A 12,581-nucleotide genomic window follows, 5' to 3' on the forward strand; every position below is an offset into this window, starting at 1 on the left:
TCTGAGAACAGCTGTTGAAGCCCACGTTTCCTGATCCCCATGTGGGAACCCGCAAGTGGCTTCCCTGATGCCATTTCCATTTCCATTTTTATTGGGAGCCATCCTGGTTTCCTTTGGCCATAGTTTGATTGCCTTAAAATCCTGCATTATCTCCCAGCCTTTCATTACGAAAAACGATTCTAATTTATACAACTGAAATCATCTCCATCACCTGAGCTAATATCATTTGTGTTGACACAGAATCTACCTCACCTTCTTCCTTTAACAAATTGGCTTTTTGGGTGTATCTTTGCCTACCTCAATTTATTCTGTAACCTTAGGGTTTTTGGCTGTAAGAAATAATCTTTCCCCATGGTGTGTTTCTAGGGAAGCCAATGGACTACCTCTTTGCAATATTGTGCTCTGGTAGATAGAATTTAAACATATGCCCCAACTCTGTCTAGAAGATGCCTACACACCTCCAGTTTCTCCATTATTTGACATGCTCTGAAAGCTTTTCAATAGAGAGAATATGAGATTAAACTAGCAAGTGCATTGCATACCTGTGTAAATACATTCGAAAAAGGTATCATCATGGTTAATTTAATAAATGGCCTTTTTGACTTTGTGAGACCTTTGATTGAATTGATTCCCAGCACAGTACTTGTCATTAGGTGGATGTTGCAGCCTTTTTAGTTAAATGTTTACTCACTGTCTCCACAGAGCAAGGTTATCAATCCAGGGACAATGGCCAGAGTTCAATGTCCATAATTATATTCTTCCAACACCTTATCCTGGCAGAAGTTTTTATGAATCTCCATATTTTCTATTTCGATCTCTATTTTGTTACCCTCAACTATGACGAAATCTTCTCGGTACTGGAAGCTACGTTCCATGCACCGTGATGGGAGAGGGTGAGGCTTATTTACATAGCCATGTGGATCCCCTGAGCACTGGCCTTGCATAGGTGAAAGTGACTTCATAAATTTGGAGAGGAATTATTTTTGCAGTCTGCCCATATTGGGACATGCCAACATTTCAAGATTTTTCAGTATTCACTGAAAACAAGCACCTCTAGTTAGAATTATAATTTAAATTTAGAGAGATTTTTCCATTGTGTTGGAATAAATGATGTGTTAACAAGGTGAAAAAATAAAGTTCTCTTTGATGTAGGTTTCTTTGGATGGATAAGTTCTCTTGAGGCCTGTGAGTCAGGTTCTAGGAATTTTCCTTTAGCTCCGCCTTTGATGGAATAATTGGCAGTGGTCAGATGGTGCAGGCTGGGCTCTAATCTGCTTCCTTAAAAGGTTGACTGGGTTAAATTTGCACGGAAAGTGGATTGGGGAAAATATTGTATCAAAAGTGCCTCTGCGTTCCTTAACAACAACTTTTGATGCACTTTGTAAAGAATGCCTAAATTACTTTTCAGTAGAATGGTTTGTGTTCTTTTGAAAAGTTTGAACGTGCAAGTGTCTTTTGGTTCATTGTTGTAGCTCAGTCCAAGTCTGTTATTCTAGGAAATTCCAGAATGGGATCTTGGATTTGGGTGCACCATCTCTTCCCTTCTGAGTTATGAATTGTCCCGTATTTGGAGAAGATTTTTTTCTCTGATGATACTTGAAAGTACATTATTGAGGGCAGAAATTGTTTTTATTTTGGTGCGAGGTTGTTTTATTGTTTTGAGTTTTAGGGGTTTCCCCCCCATTTTATTGTAAGACAAGATTTTACTACTTTCGTTTAGCTTGGATTGAAGCTACTCCATTGATTCAAGCACATCAATAAATATTTTGACTTGTAATTTTTCATTGCTGCACAGAACCATTCAAGCCAAGAATTCAAATGAACAGTCTTTGCTTGTGAGCCTGTCTGAACCACTGTCTCCTAAAGTTGTCCACATCTGCAAGAGTTCCTCACCTCCACAGCAAGAAGAATAAACATGGTTTACCATTAAGTGCATCTATTTATTGTGTGGTGTTCCCCAGGTACACTGGCATTTGTGGTCACATGGAATACCCCTGCCGCTTCCAGAATGATTCTGCCACCACCCAGGAGATTATTCCTCATCGGGTCTTTGCCCCGATGTGCCTCAAGAGTGCCTGCCAAGAGACCCTTCTGCGGCTGATTCCGCCTTGCCTCTCAGCAGCACATTCCGTGCTGGGAACACACCCGTTCTCCCGGCTGGATGTACTCATCGTCCCTGCCAACTTTCCAAGTCTGGGGATGGCCAGGTATGTTGTTCCACTGTGGCACTTGGGGTACATGCTTTGGAAATTCTTTGACTATTTCTTGCTTTCCTTGAGCTCTGTCAGAGCTGTCATTTGATTAGAATGGAAAGGCTATGGTTGCTCATGCTTGGACATTCATTGCTGCCTTAAAGAGACAGTTTTCACATATACTTCATCATGCATGAGCCTTTGGGTATCATGGGCTCAATTCAGACTTCCCTGAAAATAAAAAGCTTACCTTGTTTCTGGGATTGGGAATAGAGTGGTATACGTTGGATCACGGCTGATCAGTGGCTGTCAGCTTGGGTGATGAGAGCATAATGCTGATGAGCCCAAGGTCATGGCATCAGGCTCTGGGCACAGTAACATGACTTGGTCCCAAGGCCACAGGCTGCTCACCTAATCCTGACCAGCTGTCTTATCCATTCTCACTACTGGTCACAAGGGCAACGACTTGAGAGTGAGAGACCGTGGATGCATCAGTGTAAATCTATCCCCACTGCTAGAAAACCAGCTCAAAGCAGATAGCTTTCTGCGGGGGCTGGGGGAGTCACTTGTCTTACCACTGTTTTTTAATACAGCAAATGCATTATTCTTATTGTGTCTTGGTTTGTTTCCTACCAAAAATCAAAACCTGCAAGTTGAACCTCTCCCCTATATATTATTTACAGCTAAAATCCATTCATTAATGCCATTGTTCACTTAGTAATGGGTAGTTGTGTTCCACTGAGAAAAGACAGGGAATGTACTCAAGATTTTACTTGGTTATATTTCTATTTGAAAATCTTAATCATTAACAGTGAATATGCTTGACTAAGGATGGGAAAAATAAGCTCATCAAAACATGTGACTTCAAGTTTTCCCCTATTAGTCAAGGAAATTCCTGCTGCCAATTAATTTCCATGCTTTTGAGCAGCTGTCATTTGTGGTGTTTTCCCTGAAAACTGCACACATTCTTAGTAAAACCCATGAGTAGAAAAGAACTGACCAGAACATTTGCTTTTGATCTTTACTACATACATATACTTTTAAAAAGCTGGCTGACTCGCCTTAATCCTTGAGGAGGTCTGAGAAAGTCATTTAGACTGATTTTTATCCTATATTTATAAAGATAATGGGAATGTAGAAACTAGGATAATTATATATATTTGGTTACGTGCATCATGTAATTGTCTTGAATGTCTATATATAGAATTTGTCTTAACAAGGGGGTTTCTTTGGTCCCTTTGAAGAGTCTGCTGGACTTAATTTAAGCAGAATTATTGGTGAAGAAAGGATTGTTGATTAAATGTTTCTCATTTGTACACAGTTTTGAGGGGCCATATTTATTTGGGAGTTTTTGGCGCTTTATGAGAGTTGCAGTTTTTTAGGGCATGTTTGCTAACATTTCCGAGTTCTGGCCTGAGGGAACCAAAGGCAGAGTATTTTTCATACACAGGACCTTATTTTCTATAGCTCCTTCCTGACATCAGTCTGCTAAAACCAGAATTTGTTGACCTGCGGGCCATCCTAAAAAGCTTCTCTTTTCAAGTTTGCATGCCCAAGCAGGTAGGCTGTGTGTTTGCTGCTTTTTGAGATATTTAAAGTGATTTAAACATGCTTAACTCTGTATTTTTAAAATAATAAGCCTAAGTACCCTAAGGCCAAGTGGTACTGGGCACAAATGTCAAAAAATGTGATGGTGATAATAACTTAGCAGCAACAAGACTGCTTTTATGCTTAAAAACAGGAGAACCGTACATTTAAGAATTTGTGGTTGGTTGTCAAATATCATTTTTTTTTGTGCTTTTTAAACTGTGGAAATGAAGTCTGCCCAGGTCTAGATGTTTTCCTGGGCTTCGTTACCATCCTCTGTATTTGAGCTGTGGAAGGGGGATTGTGGTGTCTTCCACTGCCAGCTGGGGTGGGCAAGGGGGAGCTCTCTGTTTTTCCAGGCTTTGACTTAAATTGATTCCACTTGCTTGGCTTGACTCTATCGGGATCCCAACACCTTGAGCCACATGCAGCTGAGTGGGGTTTATGACTCAGCTGGCTGCTAGGGCCCTGCTGCTTTATTTATGGTCGAGGCTTTGCATGAGGTTCTGTAAAGCAAAGCTGGAACAAAAGCGACAGTCTTGTAAGGCAACTCTGTACCTTAAACGGGAATAGAGAAACCCCAAGGCTAGAAGGAGCCATCCAAAAAGACCTCCACCCTGAAATTTGCCATTGGTCCTGTTAATTATAATATGCTGAGAGATCAGAGGATTTCTTGGTAAATTAAATGGCTCTTTCCCGAGTCTATATTTTATAAACATGTATGCAAGATCATAAATTCTATACCTCTGGACTTCTTTAGTGATTAGGCCTTAATTATAATGAATACCATTTATACCATTTCAGTATTCTTTTCTGGCAAATGGCATTAAACATTCCCACATGAATTAAAATAGAATTATTACTAACCATGTTAAAGAGATTCTTAAAATTCTGGATAATATCCATAATGATTTCACTGTATTTTAAATATTACATATCATAGTTTGTATGGGTAAGCTTAAAACTCTTTTCTCTGATTCTGTTTTTGAGCCTGCTTCTGTAATTTTGATAAAGTGGAAAAAAATACATTTGTACAACTTGAATATATGGTAATGACAAATCAGTTTATAAGATGGTAAATACACAGTGTTTTAGGATTTGGAATGCTTTTCAAACATAGCAGTAACTAGAACATTTATCAGTACTGTACTTTGTGATTTTTGTCACCTTTTAATATAACAGGAGCCCATGAATTATTGACCCCTCATCCACTGCCAGGCCTTTTCTGAATTACTATTCTAGGGGAGAGATGCTTTCATTCTGTTCTGAGTCTGAGGAAGATCACTAGTTTGCCTTTAAGACACTCTATTGATAGTTCCATTCCTATACTTTTCTCCTGTGGTACATGTGGGCTTTCTGTTTTTGTTTCATTGTATTTTTGCCTTCATAAAGACTGAATCTGCCATGTCAAAAGCCATGGAGTGTCTATTTCTTGTACTGAGTACTATGATGACTATACAAAGATATGAATGTATTTTAAATGCATCTCCCATGCATAGAACAGCTCTCTTCCTGTTGCTATAATTAATATTCTGCCATTTTCACTGTGTCCTTGTATGTTCCCAGTGTCTCAGCTAGGGATTGGCTAGCAAGCCTAATTTCCTAGTATTGAGAAATACATGAAAGGAGCTCATCGTCACAGTTACGTTCTTTGTTATAGTAGCAATAATGTTAATGCAGTAATATCCTGGAACCAGATTTATGACAATTGCTTAAAAACTAACACCTCAGTCTTACCTCTGTGTGTGTTTATAATAAATGCTTTGCTTCACCATTTGTCTTTCAGCAGTTCATAATTACATGTCACGGGGCATTAATTAGGTTGGCAGAACTATCTTGCTGACATCCAAATATGTTCTTCTTCTTCTTTTTTTTTTCCCTGTATTTGAATTTTAAGAATATCCTGCATATTATGTCAGAGTGGTTTTCTGTTTAGAGCACAGAATGAAAAAGCCATGCATTCTATGCCTCAGCTTCGCAGCTCGATTATTCACATATATCATCGCCCCTAGTCTCACTGGGAAAATTGAGGGAAAAAAATGGCAACAGTGTGGTTAATGAGAGGTGACAAATTCTGCTTTGACCTGTTTCCTACCAATTCTATACCAGATTGCCTTGTCCATTTGTTTATTGTTTGTTTATTCATGTATTCATTCTTGCAATAAATTTCTATCAAGTACTGTGTGCCAGAGAATACTTCAGATGCTGAGCCTACAGGGGTGGACAAGACTGATGAGGCTTCTGTCCTCATGGAGTGGACATTCTAGTCAGGGGAGAAAAATATTATATGTGAAAACAGATAATTAAGATATGTGCTGTAAAGGAAATAAAACCAAGTAAGTGACAGAGTGGGAGAATCGGGAGCATCGTTAGGGTAGGAGGGAAAGGCTTCTTTCAGGAGTTAGCTTTCAGGATGAGCCTGAAGAACGGGAAGGAGCCAGCCTTGTGACCATCTGGTGGGAAAGCAACCCTGGCTGAGGAAGTTCCAGCGCCAAGGCCTCAAGGAGGGAACCGCTGTTTGGTGGGAGGAGCAGAATGAAGGCCAGTGAGCTCTTAGATGGCTTTCCTCAGCCCCCTCCTAAAACTCACTTGGGCGCCAGGAAATCCCATAGTCCCTCAGGGTTTGGGTCATCTGAGTCCTTAGGATTTGGGTCACCTTAGCTGCCAGCACAACCATATGAGAAAGAGCGAGAGAGAACCACTAAGAAATGGCAGCGGTGAGTCAGGTTAGTCATTCCAGGCAGTCAGGGGTTGTGGGGAGAGTGCTGCAAGAGAGGTCAAATCTTTTCTCGTTTTCTTGGGACCGTCGGTGCCATACCATCTTATAACCAGCTAGTTAGAACCCAACTGGCTTAGCAGCTGCTGTCCTTGGGCAGAATTCTCCATTGCCGGATCTATCAGAGCACTTGGTGCCCAGACTGGCAACTGTCCCTTTGTGGAGAACAGAGAAGTCTCAGATCACCACATTTTCTTCTTCCGGTGGCTGCTGACTGATTCCTTGCAAGCTTTTTTGATACCATAGGTCAGAGGGAAGAAAGCTATGTTTATATGTTTGCTCATTCTAGTTTTTATGTTTTTAAAAGACAGAACAAAAATAGGATTGATAAATAAAGAGCATAGAGAAATAATTATCAGTTACTTAAATATTTTCAACACGCTTCACAGTAAAGAATAACTATAAAGCCCCCTATTACTCCCGGCTTGTACTTAAAAGATTTGATTGTGCAATAAAAGACTTCTGAATGCTTATACTAGTTCGTGCCTATTGCATGCACAATTTTCTTAAGTACATCAATTTGCAAGTAAACGGTGTGCATGTACATGCCCAAGAATGAACGTAACCAGCTTTTCCCTCCACCTTCTCCTCCTGGGGTTAGACAGGGTGTTGTCCTGTTTATTCTTATCTCCCAGCCAATGCGTAATAGAATAAGCAAAACATAACATGCTGCTACAAAGGGCCTGTTGTTTTCAGCCTTCTAATTGTGCTCCTTTCTGCCGAGGAAGGAAGCAGTCATAAATTTCTGTCATTATCTTAAATAGTAAGGTTTCACAGCTTTGAGAAATTTTTTTTTCGTTTGTTCTTTGTTAGCTTCTGCTAACAGAAGCAAACCAAAGCAAACCAAAACCACCATACTTTTAAACAGTCCTTTTTTCACTTTCAAGAGATGGGACCCCCTGGTTTCAAGGCAGGATACAACCACAGTGATTCTTTCCTTTAGGAATCAGATTTTGAGCCTTCAGTTGGTGTGCCTTTCGATTCACCACGGCTGCCAGCTTCTCTACTTTCTCTGATGTGCTGTGTGTACTTTTTGGTTTGTGTGTGGGTTTTGTTTCTTGTTATTGTTGCTTATTTCTCAGACTTTAAAAAATTCTCAATTTTCTTTCTGCATGAATTGTTTTAAAAAATATTTTGAATGGGCATGTCTTTCCCCTGGTTTCCTATAATATAGCTCTTCACTGCTTTTTCAAACAGGTGGGTGTGAAGGATAGAAAGCAGCTCATAGCGTCCTTTTTTTTCTTCTGTAAAATTTTAATCCCTTGTTTGCTGGCAGCCCTGCCGTTGCTGTAGAGATGAGCAAACAGAATGAGTCTGAGTAATGAGGTACACGCAAGGTGATTTATGCCCCTCCGATGCAACCCCTTTGTTGCTTTCTTTGGGTTCAATTTCTCCATTTTGGTTTTTATTTCTCCTTCTCTTCCTGAGAAAATTATTTGACTTTGATTCTGTCCTATGTTATAGGAAGGGACTTTTCCCTTCTAATGTGTTCTGGTTCTTTCATTTTTTTTATCCTGAAACAATAACTGGTATTCATAAAATGATCCTGGAACCCTCTGAAAGCCCTTGGCTATGGTAATTTTGTTAGTCTTGATAATACCAGTTTGTTCTAAGTTGGGTAGGTAATGAGAATGTATGTGTAAGTTCCAGTTTTTACAGATAAGTATAGGAGGATATATAATGTCCTCAAGTCACTTAGAGCCAGGAAGTCAGAGAGACAAATAAAATGGCCTCATCCTGGGATGGCTGTCAGAGTCCAGGGATTCAGACTTAGGCAAGACTTATCTATCTATATATATTTGCTTCACGGTCTCCCTGTGGAAATCATAGTGTCACTGTGATCAAAGATAACATTGAAAATCAGCAGTCACTATGGGCTGGCTTGGAGACAGCCATAGAATCTGGGTCCTAGGCAAATTCGTGGATCACATGAGTATTTGGGGGCAGGGCTGGCCTCTCTTTCTTCTATTGGAGCACCAGGCAGAGTGAACTCATAGCTTTTGGTTAAGCTAGAATCTTCTTCTTGCCATCAAACAGCTGTGTTCCTTGTCAGATCCATAAGTAGCATTTTATCATCATTATGCCATGATTCCTCACCCTCTGAAAGATTACGCTTAAGTGTTTTGTTTTCTTTGAACTGTTCTCCACACACATAGACTGACAGTCCTACCTTCAGAGAACACTGCTGGGGCCATCCTTCAAGAGAAGTTGTCAGGCCTTTGAAAGGCCTTCCTGAAGCAATCATCCCTCTGCCTACATTTGTAATCGTCTCTCTCTATTGATGTCATCGTAGGCTCCTAATCTCTTCCAGTCCTGAAGCCTGAGATGGTCAGCACTGCCTTGCCATTTTTCCATTGCAAAAAAAAGGCTTTCCTCACCACCACCCCCACCCTGCCGCTCCCCCGCCACCATTCACCACTTACGTCTCTTCAGAAGCTTCATTCCTGAATAGAGCATACACTTCCTGGGTGAAAAAGAGCACTGGAGTCAAATGTACAAAACTGCCTAAATTGGGCTATTCCCAATCTTGCAGGCTCTTTCTCCTTAGGCCACTATACAGAATGAGCTTCTGGACTTTTCTATATGTGGGCAATGGAGCTAGGTAAGTGTTTCTTTTAAGGATGGACTTCTTTTGGGGAGAACACCAACTCCAGAAATAGTTCTCAAGCAAAGTACAACGTATGAACAGCTCTGCTTGGAGGGAGCACATCGCCTCTGTTGCATCGCGGCCAATGTACGGCTGGAACTGGCGGACATCCGAGCCACAGGGGCCTGTTCGCATAAAGTAGTTGAGGAATTTGCTTGTCTCTTCACCTCACCCCTAACATGTAATTGGAAGAATATCTCAGCTACCTTTTCTTTAAGAGTTAACTTGATTGTATTAAAAGGCCTCAAATGTGAGAAGATATTTCTTTTAAAAGATGGATAACTTTTTTTAAAAAGTTGCATACTATGTGGGAGTTGAGAGTACAATGCAAAAACCCACCCTGATTTAATCCCAGAGGGGAGCTCAGAGTAGAATGTGTTATATTTCTTGGTTAACTAACCATGCTATTTATAGAGGTGACTCCTCAGAAAGTCTAGACATTGTTCCCGGAAGACAGAATGCCAAATCTGCAGTCATTGAACAAACCAAATCTGCCCTTCACCTTCCCAGTGAACTTGCTAAAAATAGCCATCTCCCACGTCTCACCAAAAAATGGAAATCTTGGAACTTCATTCCAAGAAAGTATGAATGGTAATTTGGCTCCTCAGCCAAGACTTGGGATAGGCCAGGAGGAGGAGGTGCTCTTGTGAGCCCGGTCGGTAACCTGCCATTGGGCCTTTGTTCCTTAGAGGCCGCCTTGCCGAGTTGTTGGAAACTGTGGTTGGCAGATCCATTTTTGAGTTGGTCTCCCCTAAGAGGATACCTGAGGTACCTAAGGATGGTACTTTTCTGTTGGAATGAATCAGCTGCAGTTTCTGGCTTTTTTCATATATGTGAAATTTCTAAACATCTGATTGAAAGCTGACAGTTGGAAAGGAATGGATGGGCAAAGTCAAGAATTCATTCGAGAAACACATCAATGCACAGGTTTGATGAATGCTGATGATGCTGTGGCCATAAGGAAATATAAGATCTTTAGCCTAAATCAGGATTTTCTAAAAGTAGGTTTCAAGGAAGACTGGTTTTGTGGAATGTTAATAATGTGGGAAAAGGAACTTCTGTGGGTTAATTAGTTTAGGAAGTGAATGGATTAAACAAAGTTAAAAGGGATTCTTTACTGGAGGGCTTCTAAGAAAGCCTTTAATATCCTTATTATCCTGATTTAATATCCTGGCGTATCTGTGCCTCTTGAAAACAGAGTCAGGATATGCAGCAGCCCCCCAACTGCTGTGCTGAGGGAGCCCCCTCTGCAATGAGCATTTCAGGGGCCATTGTGGTTTCAAAAAACTACCTCTTCAAAACACACTTTGAAAAATGGTTCTTTTCAGAAATATCTGGGAGTCCAAGCAACTATGGAATTCATCTTTCATTCTGTTAGTGGCAGGCGAGGGCCTTGCTCTGTGGCAGTAAGGAAGCACAGGCCCTACCCTCTTGGGAGACTCACCTAAACGTGCCAGAGGCCCCACACCTTTCTGATTACGCACCTCCTTCTGAGCAATCACCTCCTTCACATGGCTATATTTATTTGTTTATAAGTTGTATACACTTAGTATGGTGTTAATATATTGGATACATATAAAACACACAAAATAGAAAATTTTAAAAGATGAGAAAAAAATAATTATAAAAGTAAATTCTATCATTTTCTCACTTCACCCCAATGAATCGTCCTGTGCCCTGGGCCCTACCACAGACACTCTGATTTGGTGGATTTGGGGTGGGGTCTTGGCATCAGGCATGCTATCAGGCTGATTATGCTGCAGGTGTTAGATAGCAGTGTGTGCTGGGTGGGGAACATGTGGGATGTCTCTGGACAGGTGTCACCTGCGAAGCTTGCACTGACTCCATACCCTGGCGTCTTCTCTCAAGTCAGAAAGTCAGACTGAGGAGAAAGGCCGGGGCAAGCTAGTGAGTGGGTGGGCAAGGCGCTCTGGCGGTGCTCCCTGCTTGTCTGTTGCTTGGAAGGAAGCTGTGCTCCCTATGAGCTGCACCCAATCACAGGCGGAGACTTCGGGCAAGCCCCTGGGCCTCCCTGCCCTAATTTTCTTCTCTGGAAAAGTAAGGGGTTGATTTAGAATAGCCTGCAGAGTGTCTTAGAACCCTAACATTCTTTGATTTAATTAGATTTTTTATTTGAGCAGGGGTGGGAGTAATTCAATTTTGTGCAGCAATTTAACATACATATATATTTTCTTTTTGATGTAAGAGCTAGTTAGATCATGAGGCTTGGAATTTCTTGGACTCCGTGGGCACCTAGGCAGCAGTAGGCATTTAAATTTTAGGCCCCCAAGCAGAAGTTTCAGAAGGGGCCTCTCTTGCCCCTAGTTAATTGCAAAATAAACAGATCTCAAGGGCAGGGGTCCCTTCCTTTCATAATAACCGCCTCTGCTCTGTGCACCATCAGTGCAAAATAGCATTTTCAAATACTGCATCAGGAGTGGGTTCCATTGACGAAGGCCTTCTTCCTTCAACCCAGTAATTTACCGCTCAGACCTCCTCCTTTGGCCCCTTCAGAGTTAGTGGCTAACTTGCCCGCCTCCCTGAGTCTCTTGTTTTTAGCTTCCAGATATCTCCATTTGCAAGCTAATAAGTTGCACGTACATATGTTTGAACAGTTGTCAGGCTTGTCTGCTGCTCAAACTGTGCTTTGGTTTAAAACAAACAACAACAGAGAACCCGGGGTGAGGGGGATGGATGAAGACATTTCAGTTGTACCTGCAGGTGGTGTTGTTTTGACCTTGACAGTCAGTTTTAAACGACCTGTCAAGCACCTTTGTGTGCTTCTGGGCACATTCACCTGGAAGATATTATATCCCCTAAGCTTTATGTGCCCCAGCAGGCAGGCACCAGGTCCCTGGATTTTGTTTTCATTGATGGAGGGTTAATGCATGCATGGCAGAACTTTACTGAGGGGGCCCAGCTACAACCCTATTTTCCTTTAATTCTGATTTCTCTTCTCCCTTGGCCGTCTCTGTTCCCCCAGACCCTTTCCCCATGGACTCCCTGTATACTCCATCAGCCTTCCCTGCTTGACACCTGCCCTTTGGCTTCAAACCATTTCTTCTTGACTTTGATATTTCTTTGCAGAGCTGCAAGCAATCAGGAGATTATGAGCCCCAGAGCTCAGCAGGACAGGCTGCCTGGTAGGGGGCTCGGGCCCCCGGCCCCAGACCACTGCATGGAATCAGACCCAGAAAGCCTTCCCTGGTCCCTCTGCCTGTTCTGGCAATGACCCCTAGTGTGGCCCCCCTGAAGTGGCACCTCCTCGGCTTAAGTGTTGTCTGGAGAGACCTCTTCGGGAATGATTCTGACCCTCCCTATGTGGTCCAGTGTTGCCTCTGTCTGAATTTTATCTTTTTAAACTTGGAGTCTCTCATGC

General features: G+C 41.8%; 1 protein-coding gene across 5 annotated transcripts in view; it reads left to right on the forward strand.

Annotated features, from left to right (window-relative positions):
- AOPEP (aminopeptidase O (putative)) overlaps positions 1-12,581 on the forward strand; it is a 306,549-nt gene that overhangs the window by 37,595 nt on the left and 256,373 nt on the right. For all 5 annotated transcript variants that reach the window (XM_069476298.1, XM_069476299.1, XM_069476301.1 and 2 more), the window contains exon 4: positions 1,962-2,207. In XM_069476298.1, coding sequence (XP_069332399.1) covers positions 1,962-2,207 — 246 coding nt within the window. The remainder of the gene's footprint in view (positions 1-1,961; positions 2,208-12,581) is intronic.

Source organism: Eulemur rufifrons, chromosome 7 (genome assembly GCF_041146395.1).
Source record: "Eulemur rufifrons isolate Redbay chromosome 7, OSU_ERuf_1, whole genome shotgun sequence".
Taxonomy (NCBI): domain Eukaryota; kingdom Metazoa; phylum Chordata; class Mammalia; order Primates; family Lemuridae; genus Eulemur; species Eulemur rufifrons.